At 53.1% G+C, this 24504-nt stretch overlaps 8 protein-coding genes across 8 annotated transcripts; 4 read left to right on the forward strand and 4 right to left on the reverse strand.

The window, feature by feature from the left end:
- Positions 1-1005: 1005 nt before the first annotated feature.
- PG994_012261 (uncharacterized protein) lies at positions 1006-1934 on the forward strand (the record flags this gene model as incomplete). The annotated part of the gene is made up of 3 exons (XM_066863670.1): positions 1006-1060; positions 1133-1572; positions 1707-1934. 3 exons carry the CDS (start codon positions 1006-1008, stop codon positions 1932-1934), a joined length of 723 nt encoding a protein of 240 aa, XP_066712780.1.
- A 351-nt stretch (positions 1935-2285) lies between these two features.
- On the reverse strand, positions 2286-3707 carry PG994_012262 (ATP-grasp domain-containing protein; the record flags this gene model as incomplete). The annotated part of the gene is made up of 1 exon (XM_066863671.1): positions 2286-3707. The coding sequence occupies one exon, from the start codon at positions 3705-3707 to the stop codon at positions 2286-2288; it is 1422 nt and encodes a 473-aa protein (XP_066712781.1).
- Positions 3708-6730: 3023 nt separating this feature from the next.
- Positions 6731-7833, reverse strand: PG994_012263 (Phytanoyl-CoA dioxygenase domain-containing protein 1; the record flags this gene model as incomplete). Its single annotated transcript, XM_066863672.1, has 2 exons — positions 6731-6988; positions 7042-7833. The coding sequence occupies 2 exons, from the start codon at positions 7831-7833 to the stop codon at positions 6731-6733; spliced, it is 1050 nt and encodes a 349-aa protein (XP_066712782.1).
- A 464-nt stretch (positions 7834-8297) lies between these two features.
- PG994_012264 (Ethanolamine-phosphate cytidylyltransferase) lies at positions 8298-9774 on the forward strand (the record flags this gene model as incomplete). The annotated part of the gene is given in 5 exon segments (XM_066863673.1): positions 8298-8512; positions 8589-8769; positions 8849-9248; positions 9266-9357; positions 9421-9774. 5 exon segments carry the CDS (start codon positions 8298-8300, stop codon positions 9772-9774), a joined length of 1242 nt encoding a protein of 413 aa, XP_066712783.1.
- Positions 9775-12687: 2913 nt separating this feature from the next.
- PG994_012265 (cyclic nucleotide-binding-like protein) lies at positions 12688-13852 on the forward strand (the record flags this gene model as incomplete). The annotated part of the gene is made up of 3 exons (XM_066863674.1): positions 12688-13203; positions 13273-13689; positions 13712-13852. 3 exons carry the CDS (start codon positions 12688-12690, stop codon positions 13850-13852), a joined length of 1074 nt encoding a protein of 357 aa, XP_066712784.1.
- A 531-nt stretch (positions 13853-14383) lies between these two features.
- PG994_012266 (pre-mRNA-splicing factor SPF27) lies at positions 14384-15151 on the reverse strand (the record flags this gene model as incomplete). Its single annotated transcript, XM_066863675.1, has 2 exons — positions 14384-15018; positions 15115-15151. The coding sequence occupies 2 exons, from the start codon at positions 15149-15151 to the stop codon at positions 14384-14386; spliced, it is 672 nt and encodes a 223-aa protein (XP_066712785.1).
- A 907-nt stretch (positions 15152-16058) lies between these two features.
- On the forward strand, positions 16059-18581 carry PG994_012267 (uncharacterized protein; the record flags this gene model as incomplete). The annotated part of the gene is made up of 4 exons (XM_066863676.1): positions 16059-16126; positions 16181-17234; positions 17276-17841; positions 17951-18581. 4 exons carry the CDS (start codon positions 16059-16061, stop codon positions 18579-18581), a joined length of 2319 nt encoding a protein of 772 aa, XP_066712786.1.
- Positions 18582-19645: 1064 nt separating this feature from the next.
- Positions 19646-22039, reverse strand: PG994_012268 (glutaminase; the record flags this gene model as incomplete). The annotated part of the gene is made up of 6 exons (XM_066863677.1): positions 19646-20788; positions 20842-21013; positions 21079-21185; positions 21259-21422; positions 21480-21778; positions 21843-22039. The coding sequence occupies 6 exons, from the start codon at positions 22037-22039 to the stop codon at positions 19646-19648; spliced, it is 2082 nt and encodes a 693-aa protein (XP_066712787.1).
- Between the last annotated feature and the right edge of the window lie 2465 nt (positions 22040-24504).

Below are 24504 nucleotides of genomic sequence, written 5' to 3' on the forward strand. Positions count from 1 at the left end.
TATGACTAAAGGTGGCAAGCTGGGCCTTTATTGCCCCGTCCTCTCCTTGTGGCCCTGACCCCCCATGTTCAATGTCACACAATATAAAAGAGCGAGAATAACCAGGCGACGTTTCTGCTCAAGGAAGGAAGGAGGGGGCATATTCTGCTAAGGGAAGGTGCACAACGAGGGGCAAAGACTAGGTGTCCATCGCTGGCCAAGCATGAATCTATTGGCAGTGAGGAGTACAACCACTTCGAAAAGCGACATACACAGTTCGGGTTGAGGATCCATCAGTGGATAGAAGCATGTTGTGGTGTACACCATCAGGCGCCTTCCTTTGGTGATTTCGTATGTGATAGGCATACATTGCATGCAAGTGAGCGACGCGGTCTGGTTTGGTCCAGATACGTCGTCACAAGGCGGTTGGGTCGGGCAATGGAATGGGCCCATTCCTGAAGATACTCTGGCTACGGAAAAAAAACCCGGTGTGATGGTTCATGTACGATTTCAGGAAATGAAATCTAAAAGCATGCTGCATGCAATTGTGCAACCACAGGCATGACTATATGTATGTATCAGTGTAACACACAAGTGCAATGGTACATGTATGCCCGCACTGCATATATCACCGAAATAGTTCACTATCTTACCTATACATCGATATACTAAGTTGCATTGGTTTATTTCACATCGCCACGATCAGGGGAAGTGGGATGTTTTCTTGGCAGCTGCGCTAGGCTGGAGGTACGATGATGCGAGGTAAGAAGAACAGGGGGTTGGATAAGTGCATTGCATATGCACCTTCGGAATCTCGTATCCTCATGCAACATAATATATAAGCCAAGCTGAGTCATCCATGATGACGGTTCCGGCTCATGACGAGAATACTTAAAGCCAACACATTGTAACTCCAGCCTGCAGAAACCAGGACACCATCACGATTTGTATTAATTGCCTTATTCGACCCCAAAATCATCCGAAGAGCCCACACAACGTACAAGGCCGACACAACATCAGATCAAAATGGGATCAACCGGCACCGATAAGATAGTTCTGTATACGAACCACACATGCACATGTACGTCGCCGCCCCATTGTATCACTCCCTTCCCGTTCCGGAACGTAGTAGCCTGACTCTATGTTGGACCAGGGGCGAACCGCGCTGACGTCGCACTGGCTGAGCTGGGGGTCCCCTTCGAGGAGAGAATCATCAACGTCGATGGGCCGCGGCCCCCGGCGTTCTTGAAGATCAATCCCCGCGCGCTGGTGCCCGTCCTGATCTGGAACGACGAGATCGTCATCGAGTCGGCCATTGTCTGCCAGTTCCTCGTGGACGTCTACCCGTCGCATCTGTGCCCGGTCCCCACGACCGCGGAAGGGGCCCTCCGCCGCGCCCGCATGGCATTCTTCACCGATGCGTACTGGGCCAAGTTCCACACCATCCTGTTCGGGCTCTTCGAGTCCCCCACTGCAGCCGATGAAGAGAGGGTGGTCGACCAGGCCGTGCAGGAATTGGTCCGGGAGGTCGAACCGCTGTTGGGGGACGCCGCCCCTTTCTTCGGGAAGAGCCAGCGGCTTACCCTTGCCGAGGTGAGTGACACCCCCAAGCACAGAGATGGCAGGGGTCCTTGTCTTGATTACTTAAGTACACACCTTAAGTCAAGTTCCTCCGTCAAGTCCCTCCGATGTGTACCATTTTGCTGATATTGTCTTCATTCTACCAGGTAATCACAGGCCCATTCGTCATTCGGGCCGTCACACTGTCCAAACACGGGGTCTATCCCACCAGTCTGAATCGTCAGATTGAGGACAAGGCGCCCAACTTCCACAAGTGGGCGATCGCAGTTTGTAACCATCCCAGCATCACCGCCGTCTTCGACGAGCAGGTCCACGTCGCTCGCTCGCGTGCTAAGCGCGAGCGCATGAGGAAGGCTGCCGGCCTGGCCCAATGAGGGGTCTACAGACCGACCTTGTTGGATGGTCAACCTACATTGGGAACTTTCCTAAAGCAGCTCTCTGCACCTCGGGATGGCAGACTCCCCGTGCCGTAACCCGTGTGACATACGGATACAGTACATAGGCAAGCGGTATTGAAGGGGGGTTAGTAATAAAAGAGAGTTTGGTGATCGCTCGTCCTTGTATTTGCCGCCTCTATACGATTGGGAGACTGTGAAGCCTACTTACCAATGACTAACCATCGGGAATATCCACGGCATCGTTACATTCTTAGCCCCCATCACCTGCGCCTTGCCTACCTGCCTACCCGTACGATACGATACATGCATTATACCTGTTCTTCCTACTTACTCGGCAACCTCGGGAAGTTGCGCCCGTGGCTTTTCCCCAAGGCTGTCCCGAATCTCCCTCTCGACTCGTGCCAGGTCACCCTGGTCCCGACCGCCCCACACGATATCAGCCATGTGCGAACTACTGTCGTTGTCACAGTCGCTTTCATCTATAGTCGCAGTAGCCGTGACGACGACGCGACCGCTCTGAACCAGCGGGTACAGCCGCTCGTAGATCTCGTCCGCGTGCCCCGCTTTGTACTCGAACGCGGCGAACTGGGCCAGCGGCAAGCCGCGGCGCTCCCAGAAGTGCCCGGCCATGAAGCAGATGGGCATGGACCCCGTGAAGCGCGCATTGAGGTCCACGACGAACTGCCCGCCGCCGTGCCGGTCCACGACGATGTCGATGCCGGCCCAGCCCACAAAGGACGCCGGCAGTTTCCGTGCCGTGTCCCGCAGCGTCGCGCGCACGTAGTCCGCCAGCCGCGCCTGCGCGCTATAATCGATGTGCCCGCCCGTCCACTTGCCGCCGGCCGTCAGCGTCTGGACCGTGACGCCCAGGATCAGCGGGTTGTCGCGGTCGTGCGCCGTCCCCGGCGCGCCCACCACGAAGTGCACCGCGAGGTCCTCGGCCAGGTCCACGTAGTCCGTCACGAGCACCTCGCCGACGCCGCGGCGCCGGTACGTCGCCAGCGCGGTCAGCGTCGCGGCGCGCTCGGGTTCGCTGCGCACCAGGTAGGTGCCGAAGCCGCAGCCGGCGCGGCAGAGCTTGACGACGAAGGGGACGGGCCGGGTGTGGAAGAGCGAGGACGACGAGGAGGTCGGGGACAGGTCCGTCGTCTGCAGGTCCGTGATGGTGGAGGGGGGGGTGCGCATGCCGGACGTCAGGAGGTACTTCTTGGAGTTGATGTCGTAGGCCTCTTGCGGGTCGAGGAGGCAGTCGTGCTCCTTCATCCAGCCCTGGGGCCGCCAGAAGAGCAGCTGCTTGTTCTGCCTTTCCGCGCCGCTTGCCGCCCCCGTTGTAGTCATAGTTGTCATGCCTCGAAGCTGCTCAGATACAGGGCCTTTGTTTAGATCCACGAAGCGGGGTATGTGCCGCTGGGTCGGGTGCAGCTGGGAGAGCGCTGTCTTCACGCCCTTGGCGGTGATGTTGGGCCCGAAGAAGAGCACCTCCATGTTTCCGAGTCCCCAGGCCCGCCGCAGCGGTTTGAGTCCCAGAATGACCTTCCTCAGACGGTCCTGCTCCGACGGATCGTCCGAGTACGGCACCGGCTCCTCGTCCTCGGGCCAGGTGAGCTCGCGCGGGAAGTTCGCGTGGAGGTCCAGATGGCCGAAGACGCAGTACATTGTCACGATAAAGGAGCCATGTATGCCATTCTCGCGGTACAGGTCCGCTAGCGTTGTGTCTAAGTGCACGACGGGTAACTTCGGAATGATCATGGTGGTGTGTAACGTTCGTTCCACGTGAGATCGAGAAGGTGTGTTGAGATGGAAGTTAGTTCTATGACAAGCAATCCCGTGCCAGTTTAGTTGACAAGGTTTCTGTTTCCCCTTCACTTCCTTTAAAGGATCGTCTCCTGAGACCAACTGGATCATTCTTGAGAATCTGTGCCGCCATGGTGCTTTTGCCAGTCATCCTGCTTGACGCTTACATGACAGTACGTCAGTTTCTCTGTTCCCATGACCCCGGGCTCGCTTACATCACGTCAGCTAGCGACGATATGTCGGTGAGGCTCAAAACTGAGATTCCGAGGTCTCCCACTCACCTTCAAAGTCAAGGCTCGTTACTACTGCTTGATGCTCGTACCCGAATTTCGAGGATTGTGAAATTTCTAGCCGTCGATCGGCCTGTGTTTTCCCGGCAGTACGGTCCGAACCCTGGTTTCGCAAACTGTTGCCCTCCTCCGGGAGGGGGCTTGGCTCCAACGTGGGGCCAACCCCTGATTGGATCGCATGTGCCGGGGTCGATTATAAGTTATCTGCCTAATGCGGCAAGACTTTTAGTGAACCAGGTTTGCGGAGGATCTGCAAGACAAGGGGGGTGCAGGTAAAGTATGCCAGGGCCCCAAATCCGACTCCCCTATCGCTCCATAGAATTCGGGTAAGGATATCCAATCTGCCTTCATCCGGCGAAAGATCGGCAACTGCTGCAGGCGCCTCTGTCCCGATATGAAATGCGCAAGGCCAAAGAATCCTCATCACATCTCAGTATTGACACCAAGCGAACCGTAGCATCCATCTCGCGTGTTGGTTCAGCTACATATCCTACGTCGTGGCGCCCCATAAATAGGATTCAATTCCCCAACTGAACAGCCCAGATGGATACATACTGTATAACCACTCTCGCGAACTATTTCCCCAGATTCGTGACCGGGGTTGCTTTGTTGGTAACTTGTTGGTCATGCCTCTATTTGCATGTTGGTTCACAGTGCAAGGGGCAACTTGCATATGCATCTACCCCGAATCGCACCCACTACCCGAGCAAAATCCGTCAGGCTCGATAATGTTGGCACTGGACCCAGTGCCATGGGTTCGCTACCATATCTAAGCGTGCGCATATATCGTTTGATAATACCTTTCAGGTAGGACGGTTTGATTAATATACAAGGCTATTAGGTGTGTCTGTGCTGGTTGTGGGTTTGACAAAACTATTAGAATAGGGGCCCCTTTTCTCTAGTTAGAGGGTTGGCACATCATATTTCCAGCCCGTTATTCTGATGAACTACTGTCAAAAAGTTCCGAATTAGAAATACTATGAGTCTGTTGCATCGGTACTGCTGGGAATCATGATGCTACTTCCGACGACTTTATAATATCAAAAGGAGGGTGGGAACTGGGGTAGTCCCGTGGCAGAGCTGAAAGCGAGCGTTTATACCTGATGCAAGACCGGGAGACAATTCCTTTGTACAGAATGCCGAGTACGAAATACATTTTCCGAACCTGCCAAGGTACTGATACATCATTTCGGATGAAATAATTCCAATCCGTGGCTACCTCTCGGGCACCCAAAACCATGTAGAGAAACCCCAGTCAATATCGACTCAACATTTGCCCTAGGGGAAATATGGATCTAAACCATGCTGTTTTAACTGCTACCCCGGAAGATAAAAAGAAGGATGAATTGTCCGAAAGAACATATTCTCTATCCCTCACCGCTGTCTTGGTCCCAGACTTGCCAACATGCCTGAAGGACACAAGCACACCAGGACGGGTAGATGTTGGATGTGAATCACCATATCATCGAACTTTTCACAGAATCGGCTACAAGCCGGTTACATTATTAAAAAGCGTTCCGAGTCTAGTTAACCAATCGCGTATTCTGTGCCCAAGATGGCAGGTTTGTGAAAACACAGCCCAAACATTAGTAAGCAGCTTAAGTATGGCATCCTCACTTCCGCTCTTCCGGATAGTGAAGAATTCTGTCTTCTACTGATTAATATATGAGTAGTTGCTAAGATCAACACCATGCTATTAGGGCTGGGGTTTGGGCTTCATATACGGAGTCTCGTATAGAGCTTGCGTAGTAGATATTCCAGTATGCATCTGAAGGTGTTGTATCGAGATTGTTATTACACCAAGCTAGAAAAGTCATGTTTGATATCGTGAGCCACTATCAAAAAGTGTATGGTTTCAGACTAATAAGTTGTCTCAAGGTAACGTCAAGATCACACCGTGTAAGAGCCAAGGAGATTTCCAAGCTACGCATTGATCTCTAGAGAGTCCAATCAAGGACATATTATAATGTCTCAGCTCAAGACTAACAAACTGACTGCTCCATTCGCAGCTTCTACAAACTTAGCTTCCACTTGAAGTTTGATCTGGTTCTTGGCGGAAAGATCATCTCTTGCAAGCTGGTAGGGACGACGTGCGTGTCAGCCACTCCATTTGGAGGTAGCAGAGCAGCGACGCCAAAATACATTTGAGATCGTAAGTGTATTGTTAGCATACTCGCGAGTCCCTTTGATGATGCAGAACTAGTCTACCATATATACTGTCTTTCATGGACGTACAAGGCGAACCGTCCGAAGCGATACCTAGGACTGCTACGTCGCCCCTAACTCCTGACGCGGACAAATAGGACGCGACCACAGCTGCCAATGGGCATCACAACCCATGCATTTTACGTCCTGAGGCAGGTTGATGTTTGAAAACCGGTGGATGGCGTATACGAACCTTACATATACAACGCAAAGTAAGTGCTCCTACTTACGCATCTGCAGACTTGAGCGTAGCAACGGTGCAGACACGAGCGATTGCGTATCCATACGTTCAGCAGACCAGGCCGAAGCGCTCTCCACAAGTTACCGGCCTCCTTGAGGAAAGCGCAGCTCACAACTCACGCTATACGATGCTTTCTTCTCCATACTACTACTGTCTGTATGTTGGCAGGAGGTCGTAATTCATTGTCTCTCATACACTTCGTCCAACTAATCACTACACGCAGGCTAAATCCCAACAATCAATCAATCTCGAAAAAGCTTTGTGAATCCATCCGCTGGGGGCTGCAGCCAGTTCCTCTCGTCGTACTTGGTGCCCTCGCCCTCTATCACGTGGAAAGTGTAGATGATGCGACCCTTCTGGCTCAGATTCTTCTCGCTCTTGTGCAGCAGGTTGCCGTGTATCAGGACCAAATCACCGGCCTTGACCTCGCCCATTACGTACTGATCCGTCTCCTTGGCCCCGCCCTGAAGGCCCTCGCCGTACTCCTTTGCGTTGGGGAACTTGGGCCCCCGGTTTTCCACGAACGTCGTCCCTTGCCCTCGGCGTCCCGCACGAAGCGCTGCTTCACGGGCGCCCAGCGGTGGCTGCCGGGCAGGAAGCTCAGACAGCCGTTCTCGGCCGTCGCGTCCTCGAGCGCGTACCAGAACCCCACGGCGCTCGGCGGGTCCGTGTAGAGAAAGGTGCTGTCCTGGTGCGGCGGGACGGCGCCGCCGATCTCGGGCTGCTTGCAGATGACCATGCTCTGCAGCACGCGGGGGTCCTTGAAGCCCAGCGCGCGCGCCGCCGCCGCCGGGTGCGACTCCTTGCGGCCGGCCTCGACCGAACCGCCCGTGGTGCCGGCGCCTAGCAGGTCCGGGTTGTAGACGGGGTCGAGCAGGGCCGCGAAGGGCGGGGATAGGGCGTGGAGGTAGTGGCCGATCTTGTTGATGGCGCGGGCCTTGGGCTTGGCGAGCTCACCCGTCTCGGGGCTGAAGGCGTCCTCCTCGAAGAAGAAGCGGACCTTTTCGCCCGAGTCGAGGAAGTAGTCGTCGCCGACGTGGGCCGAGCGCTCGCCCGTGCTGAACTTGGTCATCGGGTGGTCGGCGAGCGAGAAGCCGTCGAGCAGGGTGTGTGTCTCGTCGAGCAGGGCCTTGACCATCGTGGGCGGCAGAGCGTTCGGCAGGATCACGTAGCCGTCGCGGTGGAAGGCCTCGAGCTGCGACGGCTTCAGCCCGCCGTAGGGCCCATGGGGGCTGTCCCCGGCTATGGCTGTAGCTGGCATGGCGGCGGGATCCGAAGGTGCTTCCTGGGAAGAGGGTCTGTCGGAAAAGCGCGAAACACCGCCGAATAGTAGATCGTCTTGCATTGGTTTCTGGGTTTTCTGGGGAATCTGAGGAAATGAGTGAACACGCCGCGCCGTAGGGGACCAAATGCTTACTTGTGGTATCAGATGTTCGTACTTCGGGGGTTTGACTGGCGCGGGGCAGGCGGTTATTGTGCAAGGCAAGTCTGTTTCTCCACTGAGGGGTACTACTTGCTGTCCCCCTGTAACCTCACTCTTCGGTACAACGTATGCGCCATGGACCAGACTGTGCCCGGATGGCTCTTGCTACGTGTTGTTGCACAGTGCTAATCAATGGCGATCCCATACTGACTGCTTAATCCAACTTGCTTCATTTCATTGTCGGTCAAGCCGTTTGATCCTGTTTCTGTACTCATTCAATATCTTGGACAGGTTAGAGAATCATTTTGATTACCGACCGAACGTAATCTTATCTTTCAAGAGTACGAACATCCAAAGTTCACGTGCATTCTTTGATAGCATTCAGTATGGCGTCAACCAACGAGATCCTCGCAGGTACCCCAGCCCCTGAGATCTTGGATGACCGCATATGGGTCGATGGTTGTTGGGACTTCTTCCATCACGGCCACGCCGGTGCCATGCTGCAAGCTCGTCAACTTGGTACTGAGTTGTACGTTGGTGTCCATTCGGACGAGGACATCCTCGATAACAAAGGACCCACGGTCATGACTTTGCAGGAACGGTAGGGCAGCCTCCTTTTGCTTGCAATTCCCCGTGAATGTCGTTACTGATGATCTGTGATTTCTATGCGCTTGAAGACTAGCCGCAGTCGATGCCTGTCGCTGGGTCACTAAGTCGGTTTCACATGCGCCTTACGTGACGCAGTTGGACTTCATCAGCCATTACGGATGCAAATACGTGGTCCACGGCGATGACATCACGTCGGACAGCGGCGGCGAGGACTGCTATCGATTTGTGAAGGCAGCTGGACGATTCAAGGTGGTTAAGAGACCCCGAGATCTCCACCACCGACCTGGTCGGCCGGATGCTACTCTGCACCCGAACGCATTTCATCAAGTCATTGGAGAAGGTCCTTGCCGGCGATGAGGGCCATGGGACCGAATCCGAGAGGAAGGCCGAAGGCGACGCCATGTCCAAGCGCATCCAGCAGTACGCCACTGACGCATCTGGCAAGAACCCGGGTGCCGATGTCTGGTTCTGGTCGGCCTCCCAGGCCGCAAAAGCCGAGGCTGGGGAGGAAGAAAAGGGATCCTTCCGTCAATTCCTGAAAGGAGCCGGACCTCAGCCAGGACAAAGAGTCGTGTACGTTGACGGTGGTTTCGATTTATTTTCCAGTGGACATATCGAGTTCCTCCGTCTCGTCGTCGAGGCTGAAGAGAGCCTAGCCCGGAAGGAGGGGTGGTACGACCAGCAAGCTGTGGATGAGCGCAAGGGAAAAGGCGGCGACTATGGCCCGTGTTCTTGGTGGCAGGAGTGCACGATGACGAGGTCATCAACCAGTGGAAAGGGGTCAACTACCCCATCATGAACATCTACGAACGAAGCTTATGTGTCTTACAATGCCGCGTATGTTTGCCAAAATCCCTGTATCATGCATAACCCACCGAATAACTAACACATGGATCTTAGCACGTCAATGCAGTCATCTATGGTGCTCCTTTCTCGCCTACTAAGGCCTACCTCACCGCATCCCCATGGGGAACACCCGACGCAGTCTACCATGGGCCAACATCCTTCATGCCGCTATCGTATGACCCCTACGAGGCTCCCAAGCAGATGGGCATCTTCCAGGAGATCTCGCAGCACCTTTTCCAGGGTGTCAATGCTGGTACAATTGTTCAGCGCATCATGGAGAGCCGCGCCTTGTACGAAGAGCGGCAGAGGAAGAAGGGCATGAAGGCCACGGTTGAGGGTGCTGCACGAGAACGGGAGATACTGGAGGAGGAGCAGCGCCGTAAGGAGGAGAACATGTCAAAGCCATGAAAGCGCACCAAAATTTAGGGGCAACCAACCGGAGACTCCGACAAGGATACGAAGACCCTTCAACAGGAACACATGGCGGTAGGGATACAGATCCGAACCGATCAGCCTTTCAACCAGTAATAGAATAAACAATATCCCCAGGCTTCTGCCTAGCCCCCTAAACTGACACCAGAAATGCTTGGGAAATGCTTGACCGGCATCTCCGCGGTTGGGACAATGCTCAAGTTGAAATTATGCAATCTGATTGATGGAATCCACTCGTGCTTTTTGGGAACAGAATAGATCTACAATATTTGGAGTCACATGCGCCTCGTAAATCTTAAAAAGAAAACATTATAGCACCTTACACTGGATTGCTGTGTTACTTGCAAAGTTCGGCCTGATTGCATGAGAATGAAAATTGTTGAAGAGCGACGGCTGAAAAAGCGAGTCCATCCTTTTTCCAGTGTCTCCCAGCTGCTTCTTCCAGGGATTCAAGACAACGAACGTCAACTTGCAGCTAAATTTACAGTAGGCGCTAGGCCTGCCCGAAAGCACGGATTTATAGCTGCTCAATGCATTTCCCGAGTGCTACCTACCCTAGTAGGAGCTTGGGCCATTGTCTACGCAGCTCAACACGGGAAGGTAAGTGCAGATCAGCTCATCGCAGAATCACAGAGCAGAAGATCCAATAACCTCATGGGGACCGAGGACCCTGTGAATTGGAAATGAAAATGCGATATATCGAACCGAGATTGGGCTCGCTGGAATAGCTGCGTTGGCATTGGCAATCAATTCGAAGCTGGACTCGTCAAGGCGCACCGAGGCAGCGGCGGAAGCTTGAAAGGGGCTGCCCTGCCTGCTTTGTTCATGCACAAACGTTGCCACCAGGGGTCCCTGCTGTTAGTAAGAACTACCTGGCACTTGCTGCCGAACTCAGGGCTGGCTGGTCTGTGCACCAGACGGGTGCAGTGGATTTGTTCTAGAAGGCGTGAAGAAGTCCGAATCGAAGTTTGGAAGCGGCAATTGAAGGAGGGGAAGCAAGTCCTGAATGCAGAGCTGGCCGGCTGGAGGATGAGTGATTGGCCTGCAAATACGTCAATACAGGCAGGTAGTCAGTTTTACCCCACCACCATCACGACACACTAAGTTGTACGTACACACGCAGACAGCAGAGGTCTTCCAATCGCCCATCGTGGATCGTTCCTTGGGGTTCGGATCTACAAGGCTGTGTAGGTGCGTGTGGTGAGATGTCGTCTGTGCCTGCCACCTCTTGGTCTTACTAGATAGAAAAGTGAAGGCCAAGGTCAAAGAAGATGGGCCTAGGTTGAGACTTGAGTACATGCTTGATTGGGAAGAGAGCTTGAGTGAGCGACCTGCATTGCATTGCATCAAAGAACAAACAATGGTAAACAATGGTAAAAAAGACTTGTCGTCCATTGATCTGACCTCTTTCACGGGCTTCCCCCCTCCCCCTCCCCCCAATCCCCAAAAGACAAACCTCGCAATTCCTACCATTCTCTGCTGCAGTTTGCCAGGTATCAGTTTGTCTATATCATATATACCTATATTTGATCCGTCACCTTGCCCAGAGTCTCACTAAGATATCCTTCTGGAAATACCGAGACCCTTCGTCTGTCCTCTACCTACCCCTCCCACCACCCCCCTCAATCAACTGCTTTCCGACCATTGGCAACAGAAACCCGACGCATTGTAAGAACAGGCAGAGCACCAATGTGTCTCCCTCCTACTTGAAATAAACATCAGCTAGTTGTTGCCTATCCAAACTCTGTGGATTGCGGAGTAAGTGACGCATCTCTCTCTCCCCCGACTTCAACGAACCTCAACTGAATCTATGTAATTGTACATGGTGTCTGACTTGCCTCTGTCTCAAGCTTTCCCTGCTTTCGCTTGATTCACACTTCTTTCTTCCTACCATTGGATCGTCAGTATTAACATATCTCGTCAGTTCTAAAGCAATTTGAGAAACGTACGTTAGAAACAACGTTTTTTGGCATCTTCCCTAGCAAGTTCAATCTCCTGGCAGGCCCGGTCGTTGTCCTTCCCCTTCCCACACCCATTTCCGCCGATGGTCGCTAGTGCAGTTCGCTATCTTTGAAACCTGATGCGGATCACTTCTGCCTCTGCTTCAACTCCCCCCCAACAACACACATCTTAATGACCCAAGCAATACCAACAACACCCCTTGGATGCTGTCGCACAATTCGCAATATACCCTCGTCTTTTCCAGTGCCCGTCCCAATCTCCGCCTGGCCTTGCGTTTCTAAATGAAGCGCACACGCACCACCGATTAGCGTCCTGCCCACTCAATTGCACTCTCCACAGTCGGTAGTCCACCAGTTGGCATACCCCAGCTGGAACCAAACTTCCAATTAGCCACTACTTCTTTCTCCCTACTTTACGGTCATATAATAAGTCGCCTTGAGCCACCAGCCTCGAGCAACGCACCTACTACTAGGCACTGAGCCGTTAGCCCAAATATATTCTTTCTTTCTCCCCCTCTCTCTCTCTACCCAAGTTGCGACTCTGCATAACTTCATCCTTAATTGCTTGCGACGTCGCTGTCGCCATTCATTGGTTCTTGCATTCCCATCTGCTCAGTTCCTTTGATCACAGCTTTGTCTTCGCGGGGACTGTGTACCCCTTTTGGCGAGACATACTCGACCCTATACCTGAGAGCCTTGTGCTACCCTGCGCCACTCCCTTTTACAGCTCCTCGTACATCCTACGCCATGTCTGACACGGCCGCTTACCACAGAGAGTTGCAGGCGCTTGAGCAACGTCTTCTGCAAGACAAACCCACCGATATACTACAATTCTGCTCCGATTATTTCATCCGACGTCTTGCGGACGAGCGAACACACCATTTGTCAAAGAAGGCGAAAAAACGGGCATACCTCTGAGCCTATGAACATGTCTGGAGCAACCTTCACTAGCCCCTTTGCGGCCAATTCAAATCCGTTCGGTGGTGATAGCAGAAAGACGAACATTGGATCAGGGGCACCCGCACCCAACGAGATGCTGAACATTATCGAGGAGGACGAGAACGATGCGGTCGCATCTCCCACAGAACCATCCTTTTCGCTCTCCAGTTCAGGCAACGGCGGCGGCCATTCGCGTGGCTTGTTTGGTGGTGATGCTCCGACAGAAGGTCCTCCGCCATCAATGAGGAGCCCTCCGGACCCGAACTCGTATCCTCCCCAGTACAACTTTGGGAGGCGCACGTCAGTTTCCGCCGAGTCGCTCAAGCCGGTGGCGGATGTCAATGACAACTGGACTCCTCCAACCTTCCCCAAAACAGCCGAACAACTAGAGCGTCTGAAGAAAGCCATTTCAGGCAACTTTCTCTTTAACCATCTGGACGACGAGCAAAGCGCACAGATCCTCGGCGCGCTAGTCGAGAAGCCAATTCCTGCCAAAGACATCAAGGTTCGTAAATCAATCGGGTGATAACTAGATACTTTTGACTCCATTTGGTTGCTAACATTGTTGATTTAGGTCATCACACAAGGCGACGCCGGCGATTATTTCTACGTCGTCGAGAAAGGCAGCTTTGATGTGTACGTAAACTCATTAGGTGCTTTGCAGCCGGGCCTCGATGGCATGGGAGACCGAGTTGGTACCATTCAGGCCGGAGGCTCGTTCGGTGAGCTTGCGCTCATGTACAACGCACCACGTGCCGCGACCGTTACGTCGGCGGAGGCTGGCTGCAATCTCTGGGCGCTCGATCGCGTCACATTCCGCAGGATCCTAATGGAGTCCACATTCGCGCGTCGACGAATGTACGAAAACTTCCTTGAGGAGGTGCCGCTCCTCTCCAGCTTAACACCGTACGAACGCTCCAAGATTGCAGATGCGTTGGAGACGCAAAAGTTCCCCGGGTCATGTGATCATTCAACAAGGCGACATCGGAACGTCCTTTTACCTCTTGGAACAGGGTGAATGCGATGCTTATCTTGACCAGAACGGGCAAAGGAACCATGTCAAACACTACAAGAAGGGCGATTACTTCGGCGAGCTGGCGCTGCTTAACGACGCGCCCGGGCCGCAAGTGTCATTAGCACTACGGACGACGTGAAGGTGGCCACACTGGGCAAGAGTGCTTTCGCCAGGCTCTTGGGCCCTGTTGAGGGCATTATGAGGAGAACGAGGTACCATGGAGTGAAGTCGGGCGTGGAAGACGCAGATCCCCTTCAAGCCGCGGCGAGGGACTAGGACTTGGATGGGTTGATCAAATTGGGATTCGAATAGGTCAATGGCGCATAGCTTCGCGGTAGCTGGGGTACGAGATGGCAAATTAGAAACAAGCCGTTGGCGGCACATGTTCATGTATGGGTAGCAGTTTTACCATTACTCGGTTGAGAAGGCGTTCAAAGATACCTTCGCTTTCTAATTAGATTAACGCCTTTACCAATGCAATACGACGCGACTAGAGATAACAAAACTCCGCTCCTGCTCTCCGTGTACACATGACGGCCCCATGCTGGAAGTATTGTTGCCTATACAGACCCCAGGTCGTCATTCGCAATAACATTGCGTACGCGGAATTGCCCCTATATTCAGATTTTGTTTTCAATTACTAACCCAGCCCATATTTTAGTTGCTGGCGCTATTCCTCAGCGCCGTTTCCGCTTGCTACCGCCTGCCTTCGCTGCTCGATGTCGTGCCGTAACCTCTCCACGGCCACCTCGGTCTCGAGGACGCGGCCGACGCCCCGGCGCCAGGTGGCGTCGAGCCCGCGTAGTTCCTCGCCGACCTCGGTCTGCATCTGGCGGCGGCCGTGGTTGACGAGCTCGATGTCGCGCTTCACGGCGGCCAGGTCGCGCTCGAGGCCGGCCAGGTCGGCCTCGGCCTGCCAGTTGCCGACGAGCCAGGCGTTCTTGCCGTAGCGGTCGAGCAGGCCGAGGTGGGCGTGCCGCGCGGCCAGGTAGGCCTGCGCCGTGTAGGCGCGGCCCAGGGCGGCCTCGAGCGCGCGCGGATCGGCGCCGGCGGCGGCGACGTCGTCCTCGTCGACTTCGTAGCGCGTCAGGTCGATGGCGGACAGGGGCTGCTTGGCGGCGACGCGGGCGCGTTCTTGTTGGAGGAGGGGATTGGCGGTGGAGAAGGGGGATTCGGCGAGGGCGGTAGGGGAAGGGTGTGTTGTCGTGCTGTCGCCGTCGCCTTGTTGTTGTATGGAGGCGAGCTCGGCAGTTATGAGGTTCTCGGCGTGGGAGCGCTCGTCGGCTGTGGGCTCTTTGTCTACGTCTGGATTGGCTGTTAGTGGGCGATACGGATAGAGTAGTAACAGGAGAACCAAGAAAGAGGAGATAATCGAGATAGGGAGGGTTGCTGTTGGCTTACAGGGTAGAGACTCATGGACGGTGGTTCGGATCGACATGTTGACTGTCCTTGTCTGTTGGCCAACCACCTGATTGTACTACTGGAGCTGCTAGATCGTTTACTCAAGTATTGCTAGCAATTGCGTATTCTTGTTGTACAATTGCGATGCCGTCGTAGGTGGTGTAAGTAGTCTTCTCGCCGTATTGATGTTTGCAATTGGCCGTGAGCGCATCGCAAGTTGACCGTACTCATAATCCTACTCCGATAAGGCTTATCGGGGAATGCAACTTCAATGTTTCCCAGCAGGTGCCCCACTTGAAGACGACAGCCCTAGAACTGCTGCATGTACTGGCTGCAAGGGCCCTGTTGGCTCTAAGCTTTTAGAAGCTTTTAGGCGCGCAGCATTAACGGCTAGGCGTTCAATCGTCCTTATGACGACACTAGTTGGGGTAGCACCGGTTGTACCGGTTGCCAGCTGCTGCAGTTAGAGGAGTTGAAGCTCAGTCGTGGACAGAGCTGGCTGGCTGGCTGGAGAGCTTCCCGCCATTCGTTAGCCGTGTGTAGATGGATCTTGATCAATGTTCACTGGTTTGACTCATGATCGCGTAACAGCTGCACACGGCAATCGATGGACACAGGGAACATGAAGTTGAAATAAGACCTTGCTGTCCCTCCTAAGCGTCTTTCTTGGTTCGAACCCATTTCAGACTCATTTAACCTACATACTGTACCTACCAAGGAGAACCTTCAATTCTATTTATTCACTTTATCTTCAACTTTGGTTCCCCCACACCCGTTGACCCGCCGGGCCATGCCCGAGGTTGATGCTAGCTCACTCAACCTCTACAATCAACTAACCTACAACTACAAAAGAGAAGTTCCCCGGGAGACACGCACATCCGAATAGCAGGCGCCGTAATACTGTGCAAGTTCGTCGAGGCTGGGCCCCCTCTGCCAACCTCGAAATGGAGAGTCCATCTCATCCCAGGACGCCCTCTCGCAAAAATGCCATTCTCTTTACTGTTGTTGTGCTGTTAGTTTCCGCGACGACACTTGTCTCATTATTTCCCAGGAATTTCTCCCACAGACTTCCGTGGATTATACCGTCTGGTGAAAACCACGGCACAGAAGGAACCGGCCACTTACAAGACATTCCGGACTCTGCGCAATACGCAGGCACAGAAGAACATGAACATGGAGACGAATATCTGATTGGTGTCGGAAAAGCCGACATTACTGGTCCTTGTGTAGAGATCAACCTTATGGGCTATGCCGACCCGAATCAGATCGGTACCGGGCTGCGGCAAAGACTACATTCGCGCGCCTTTATCGTTGCTGATCCGCAGCACCCTGATGAGCGCTTCATCTATCTGGTGCTGGATACACAGTCCGGAGATACCGCCGTACGCTACGGCATCCTGTCTGGTCTGCAAGAGCTCGGGTCCGAATATGCCGGCTACGGGCAACACAACATCGCCGTAACGGGAACGCACTCCCATAGTGGACCCGGGGCTTGGCTCAACTATCTTCTTCCGCAAATCACTAGCAAGGGCTTCAACCATCAGAGCTATCGCGCCATCGTAGATGGTGCCATCCTATCTATCCGCAGGGCGCACGAGAGCCTTGCTCCCGGCTATCTGAGCGTGGGCTCAACCAAGGTGTTTGGTGCCAACATCAACAGAAGTCTGTTTGCCTACCTCGCAAACCCGGAGACGGAACGATCTCAGTACAACACCAGTGCTGAAGACGATGGCTCGGTCGAAAAAGGCCTGACCCTTTTGAACTTCCAGAGAGCTTCCGACAAGAAGAATATTGGAGTCTTGACTTGGTTTCCCACCCACGGAACCTCAGTCTATGGCAACAATACCCTCATCTCTGGTGACAATAAAGGGGTGTCAGCAACACTTTTCGAGAACAGCGTGAAGGGCGACGAGGATTCCGCGGAAGGCTTCGTAGCCGGTTTCTCACAAGCCAGCGTCGGCGACACGAGTCCCAACGTTCTCGGCGCTTGGTGCGAAGACGGCACGGGCCGAATGTGCAGCTTCGAGAATAGCACCTGTAGCGACGGCAAGTCACAGAAATGCCATGCCCGCGGACCCCTTTTCACTACAGACGACACCGGGGCCGCATCATGCTTCGAAGTGGGAAGGCGACAGTTTGAGCCCGCTAGGAACCTGTACAGCCAGCCGCACAAGCTGACTCCGATCCGCGGTCGCTGGGTCAAGTCCTTTCACACCTTTCACGACATGTCGAACCACAAGTTCGCGCTGCCAAACGGCACCGAGGTCACCACGTGTCCGGCGGCCTTGGGCTATCCTTCGCGGCCGGCACTTCAGACGGCCCTGGCGCTTTCGACTTCACGCAGCACGATGGCGGGCCTAACACGACCTCGCCCGTGTGGAGCGTCGTCTCGGGCTTGCTGAAGGCGCCGACGGAGGAGCAGAAGGCGTGCCACCACCCCAAGCCCATTCTCCTCGACGTGGGCGAGGTCCACAAACCCTACCTGTGGACGCCCAACGTGGTGGACATCCAGGTCTTCCGCGTAGGGCAGATGGTCATCGTCGTGAGCCCCGGAGAGGCGACGACCATGGCCGGTAGGAGGTGGAAGAATGCCGTCGCAGGCGAGGTCGAGGCGAGATCCAGGCGCGCCGAGTCTGGACCTGGGCCTGACCCTGAGGCACCGGTTGTGGTGTTGGGTGGTCCGGCGAACAGCTACACGCATTATATCACGACAGAGGAAGAATATGGGTATGTATTCAACTTTACTTTACCTCGCTCAAGTCCGACACATTCATTCGTTTATACCGTTTCTCTTTTTCGGTTTTACTTTTTCGTTTTTTGCTAATGCACAATCCAGCATCCAACGCTATGAAGGTGCCAGTACTCTATATGGTCCTCATACACTACATGCTTATATTAACTTGACCCTGTCCTTCGTGCCATATCTGGATGCGACTTCGCACCAGAACCCTCCACTTGGTCCCGAACCACCAAACAATGTCAACCGCAGTCTCAGCTTTGTGCCAGGCGTCGTGTACGACTCGCCGGGGATATTCAAGAGCTTCGGAGATACCATCACCGACGTACCTGACGTTGTTCAACGTGGTTCAGAGGCCACCGCTGTCTTTGTGGGTGCCAACCCGCGGAATAATCTAAGGCTAGAACAGAGCTATGCCACTGTCGAGAGATTGGTTGTCTCCGACAGTGATACCAGTGATGATGATACGACCACGGAGCTCCGTACCAAGCAGAGAGAAGAGGAGAAGAAGTGGCTCGCCGTCCGGGACGACAACGATTGGCATTTGGTGTTCCGCTGGCGCCGGACCAGTGAGCTGCTCGCGACGAGCGAGGTTACCATCACTTGGGAAACGGAGACTGAGACTGAGCCTGGCGTCTACCGTATACGGTATTTCGGGGACGCGAAGACTTTGGGTGGCAGCATTACCCCCTTTGAGGGCGTCAGTAGGGAGTTTACGGTCACTGCTTGATCCAGTTGGATTATTAACAAATTTAACAGGATCTTTATACATTCCAGTGGCTAGTAACAGACATTTAGTATTTACATATTGCTTTGATATGAGTAAAACACCTTCTCTCTACTTTCTCCTGGCTGTTTATAGCGTGATGACTGAGTGCTGTCGCCCTATCCTTTGCCGTCCCTCCATCTATGCTTCATTCTCAGAACGATACAAAAGCCTTGCCTCAAATAGCTCACACATGCTGATGATGCTATGATACACTGAATGTGTACTTTAAAAGGAGAACAGTATAAACCACCAGCTCACGGCTGACTACTATTCCACATCCTCATGCTTTATGATCATCTGGATGGACGACCTCGGTGAATGGGGCGTGTCGAACAAATTGTCCGGCTTTGACTCTCTCCTGTAGAGGTTGAAGGGAAAGGAAAGGAAATAATGATAGAAAAAGATGAGGAGCTAGGATATGAAGAGACTTGCCAGTAGGTACGAGCAAGAAGCCCCGGAAACCCATATTGCACGTTCAGACTGTTGAAAGCCAAGAGTGTTTTACTTATATATGAGGTATACACTTCATATCATCGAGACGACCAATTTCTGTTCACGCGAAATTCGCACATGCGATTCTTTGTCACTCCCGCGGACGCTGCATTGTTTGGTGGGCTCATAATGAGACGCTTTCGAACATGTTCCCCCCAGCTCGATACATGCATGTCAACAAAGGGCTTTATATACGTCTAGCGACCGACCAAGTAGCCTAGTATAGCCGTTCTATATCTCTGGCAAAGCAAATCCCTATAAATTTGCTTGCTATGCTATATATTCCATGTATTGATATGCAACGCGCCCGCTTACCACCTTACTCGCTTGAATGCCTGTAGTAGGGCATTATGCTAAGACAAAAGTGAAAAATAAGAAAACAACGATACAGGGAATTAGGGATCGTTTTCTCAAGCTCCAAAAATGGGTATCATCTGGCTTGACCGAATGGCCAATAGGATTCACGAAATGAATATGAAAATGTGATGTCCAACGGTGGAAAGCACCGCTTGGTGTTGAAGGCTGACCCCTCCCTAGCTGGGTAGTGCCAGCAGTGCGAAATGGCCGCCCACAACGGGCCTGGCATTAAAGGTAATACCGGGGAAGTCGCCGGTGTTCCCGTCGTATAGATCGGTGAGCGGCCTGTTGGTGGGCGTCGCGCTGATAAAGTTGGCCAGCTTCTTGATGAACATGTCTCGAGTGTCGGAGCTCGCGATGGCGGCGGCGAACATCATCCAGTCCGACTTGACCCACGAGTGACGTGTATCGAGGGGGACGCCATACTCGAGCGCCACGGTGGGGTAGAATGCGGACTGCATGTCATACACAGACTGAGGGACGAAAGAGGTCCCGAACCCAAGGAGGCTGTTCGCGTAGAGGTTGTATAGCAGTCCGTGCGAGTCACCGTCGCCGTAGGAGAGGGTTGTATGCGGCGGGTTGGCAGCCTGGTTGATGCCTAGGTTTTGCCATTGCGAAATGTAAGAAGTCGCAGTGTCGCCGAAGCTCTTCTCGTCATCCGAATTGCCCGTCAGTTTCGCAATCTCCGACATGGCCCGGAGTCCGATGATACCCTTGATGGCAAGATTGGTCTGGTTGGCCAAGGGGCCGGCGAAATCGTCCGTAGAAATCTGGTTCGCGGGGACAAGGGAGTCATTAACAAGGTAGCCAGCCCACTGCTTGAGTAATTTGTAATGGGTGTTCAAGTAAGCAGTATCGCTAGTCCGCTGGGCATAAGCCAGAGACATAATGATCATGTTGCCACACTCCTCAACGGGCATTAGTTCATCGTTCCCGGCTGGGTAGCCTTTGGCATTGGGGAAGGTACCCAAGTCATGGATCGCGTTGGTGTTGGGGTAGTGGCCACTCTCTTGGTTAATATATAAGGGGTCCATCAGATAAGCAAGCAGCTTCGGGTTTGTGTAAATAAGAAGAGGTATTGACGGGAATATTACGTCGACTGTCTGGATATCACTGTTGGAGCTGATCTCTTTGAGGAACACCAAGGGAGCAGAGTCAGTGCCACAGAATTGCAAGGCACCAAACGTCTGGCGAACGCTTAGACTGGTGATGGTGAGGTAGTCCTGGCCAGCAGCAGACAGAGAGTCACTGGCAACACGGTTGTCGAGATCCGTGGCAAGGCCCGACGATGTGGCGTAGTCGTTGTAGAAGAACGTCATCTAGTCAAAGTTAGTCCAGAGATCTCGCTTTGATCTACGGGTAGTATACATACAGCATCTAGACCGTTGGAAAAGTAACTCTTCCATAAAGACGGGACCGTTGTCAGTCCCTCACCCTGGCCTAGGAACGAGATGGCATTCTCCTGTGTCAACCCAATGGAGAAGAGGGTAGACACGCTTTCGGTACCAACAGATTCGAACCCTTTGGTAAAACCGAAAACTGGCCTGGTTGATAGCTTAGTATATGCTTCAAGGTTGATAAATAATTGCCACATGTGACCACTACTTACCACTGGTTGTTGACCGCGCGAAAGTTGGTGTCTTTGCTGTTTGCGAGGACTCCGTTATTGGCAAAACTACCTCTCACGTCCACATCTGACCCGCTCTGGTACGTGAGCTATTATAGATGTTAGCAATGGGCTACATGAATTATCTCATGACCGGGCTAAATGTGTTCTGCAAAGACTTACACTATCACCATCTGCTGTAGCCCAGTACCACGTACCCCAAGCTGCTTGCTCATTATTCTCGGCAAACTCATTTTGCTGCTGCCGACTGATTGTGTGATAAGCGACACCGCTGGCAGTGCTGTAGTCCCATTCAATGACCGCGCTGTCGTCGCCCGAAGCCCATTCTAGAACCCGGTTAGTATACCAAGAAACTGTCTGGCTTGTATATAGTCAGAACTCACCACCACTGATATCGGCGTAAACCTCAACATCGTGCGTTGAGCCATCCAAAGAATGCACAGCGACATCGAGGTACGAGAAGGTCAAGGATTGCCTTTTCAGGTCGTTGGGCGTCACAGGGGACATGAAGGTAATATTCATCCCGACTTTACCGCCAACATTCATGATGAAGGTGCTTCTGGTCGAAGTGTAAGAAAAGTCTGTCTGATCTACAGCTGCAGGACCATCGGCAGCAGCACCCATCCACGTGTAAGGAGTGCCATCCACGCGAATCATTCCAACCCAGGCGTTGGTGTGCTGACTGTTATACTTCGTTAGCTTCGGAATCCATATCGTCATTAGTAACATCGTGAACAAGATCGCACCTCCAGAACTGTGGCCATTCCCCCGCAAGATAACCACCATTACCGCCGTCCTTTCCTACAGGCAGCCAAGTGTTGATATATGGTGACCGGACTGCTAGTGGTATGGCTGGTGGCCGTGCCGGAGAGAACGTTGAGGCGGCATGTACTAGTCCGCCAGTCAGCGCCACTTGGGCAACTGCGGCAATACTGAGCCTCATTGTGGGAGGTGCAGTTTCAACAAAATTGCCAGGAGAAGAAGGGAGCAAAAGTAGCTCGACAAAGATGATGTCTGCCTTGAGAATATAAGGAAGGGCAGAGAGAAACCAGGACGGACTGAAGAAGTAAGTTTAGGGCGATCTTAAACAAGGGCGGGAGGGAGTGAGAGTAATTATATGAAACTGATTCATAACGGGGAAGGGGACCCATGCTAGTATCCGTGGTATAGTCGACCGACTAGGGGAAAGGATCTTCTCAGTAAGACCAGATGCTGCTTCTAAGCAGCCAAGTTTAGAGGTTAGGAGTGTGTAGAAGCCGGAGAGGCTGCCAAGTGGGTTGTCGGGGTGGCATTGCATATCGAGTCGGGGGCCATACTCATCCACCTTGGGGTGAGAAAAGAAATCAGGAGACTTGCGATTTCGACGTACAACACGGTCCTATTCGTCGGCCTGACCGCGGAAGCTGTTGTGTTAGGAATGGACTAAACTCGCATGTCAGGAGGGCCATCTCGCATGCATGCGAAGAAGGATTACTCGCGGCGTAGAGTAAGGTAGACAGGCCGGTGGGGATGGTTCACCTCCTGCGAGATCTGCCCATGCGCTCTCCATCGTATGAAAGTCTAGCAGGGGGCGCCAAAAAAAAAAAAAAAAAAAAAGGATCTTTGACGACACGAGAGTCAACGAGCCGTCCAGTTCCGTGAGGGAGGCGGTCGGGTGAGCCAGGCCCAGGTATGTGGGTTGAGTTTGGATATCTGGACACGCGGTAATGAGACCCTCATCAACCCGCTTCGTTATTGGGCCGAATGGTGGACATTGCAAGGTCTGAGAAACAACCCGAACGGGGCATTGTAAGTGGTGTAACGATAATTAGAGTACATGCATCTGTCTGTCTAATGCGTGCAACCATACGGTGGTAGAGTTCGATACGGGGCCAAGCTAGGAAAGTGATCTGCCAGTCATGGGAGGAAAGAAAGAGGTAGCATCATAAATCAAAGACAGACGGGATGGGTCACTCGACACGACAAATGCGTTCCGAGGGGTGTCAGCTACTACCCGACCTTGCAACTTCCTGAATCGACGAGGTATGGTGAGTGGGCTGGGGAAAAGGAGCTTGGCCGGTATTGTGTTGTTCTCGCCCCGTTATGGACTTGAAGGTTACATCGCAATGAAACAGTGGGCGAGGAAGATGTTCAGCACAGAACCTTGGAAGTGTAAAAGAACATGATTGATGAGGCTAGCCCATGGTACGAGCCGGCGAAAACGGGCTCGGGTGTCGGCCGCATTTCCGGACGAACACAATACCGAATAAGCCTTATTAGGCAAGCCACACCCATTTTCGTCGACGGCGTCATGGACGGCCTCCAATCTCCCCCAAGTACCTCCTCCATAGGTCAGCAAGTAAGGCACCTCTTCAGCTGCTGTTCGTCTGATCGAAAATTGTAGGACGTCCGCACGTTCCTGGACGAGCTCGCGACTAGCGTGTACTTGACGATTTGACCGCCTGTTTTACATGTTGGTACTACTTGAATCATGAGAGCGCATGATTAGGTGCATATCTAGATCACTTGGACGTTGGCATTCGCGACTCCGTAAGTCCGTAAGTATGTAGAGATGTGAAGAAGCAAGAAAAGGTCCCGCACCTCTCTGATTTGTCCAGTCCAGCTTGCCAGCGTTGCCTTAACGAGATGACCCTGCAATTCAAGGTGTGTCCCGTTGTCAGCATTTCCCGTTTCAGCATTAGCAATGCAGCGTGGCTGATTCGCATCGACACGTCCACAGCTGTTTCTCTGTAAGATTAGGCATATGGGTGAAAAAGAATGTCGCCTCTGCCAGACGAGGCATATATCACAACTTTGCCTACATGATGTAATTACATGGCACCTCAAACAATCTCGCCAAGGATTGGACGTGCAGCTAAAACGAGGTGCACCTAATCATGCCGGACCGTCTCAGGGTTCTTGTGGGGATGAGGCAATTCCCTCCTTCCCTTCCTTGATTTTTCAGCGCAAGGTAGGTACTTACTGAACGGACACACCAGCAACCCGCCAAGGATTGACCGGATCCACGAGATGGCTCAGGCGGGTGTGTTCGTGTCTATTGCCGCCGCCAGTTCTGACCCTGCCTACGGCTGTGGCGGCATGCATATGCGGGCGTCTAGCGATACATATATGTACATACATGCATCTTGACATGCTGCCTATAACTCGGCCGGCTGTCGATATTGGTTAGGCGTTGTGCTAAGCGTCCGCTACCCACCCCAAGCCTAGGTACGTAACCTAGATTATAATCTCATCAGACTGGGACAAATAAATGGAGTTACGTTCGATTCCTAACAGCGCTATTGGCACACCGTTGTCTTTTTCATCAGGGCCGGCCTGAAGATCCTGGGGAATCCTAGTTAAGTGGGGTCGAGGTGGGGGGCTTTTATGTACCACGATCTTGTGGAGGCGTTGGAGAAATGGCGCCCA

The sequence above is a fragment of the Apiospora phragmitis genome (genome assembly GCF_038363925.1).
Source record: "Apiospora phragmitis strain CBS 135458 chromosome Unknown utg000010l:1.0-9815664.0:1.0-9183399.0, whole genome shotgun sequence".
In the NCBI taxonomy this organism is placed as follows: domain Eukaryota; kingdom Fungi; phylum Ascomycota; class Sordariomycetes; order Amphisphaeriales; family Apiosporaceae; genus Apiospora; species Apiospora phragmitis.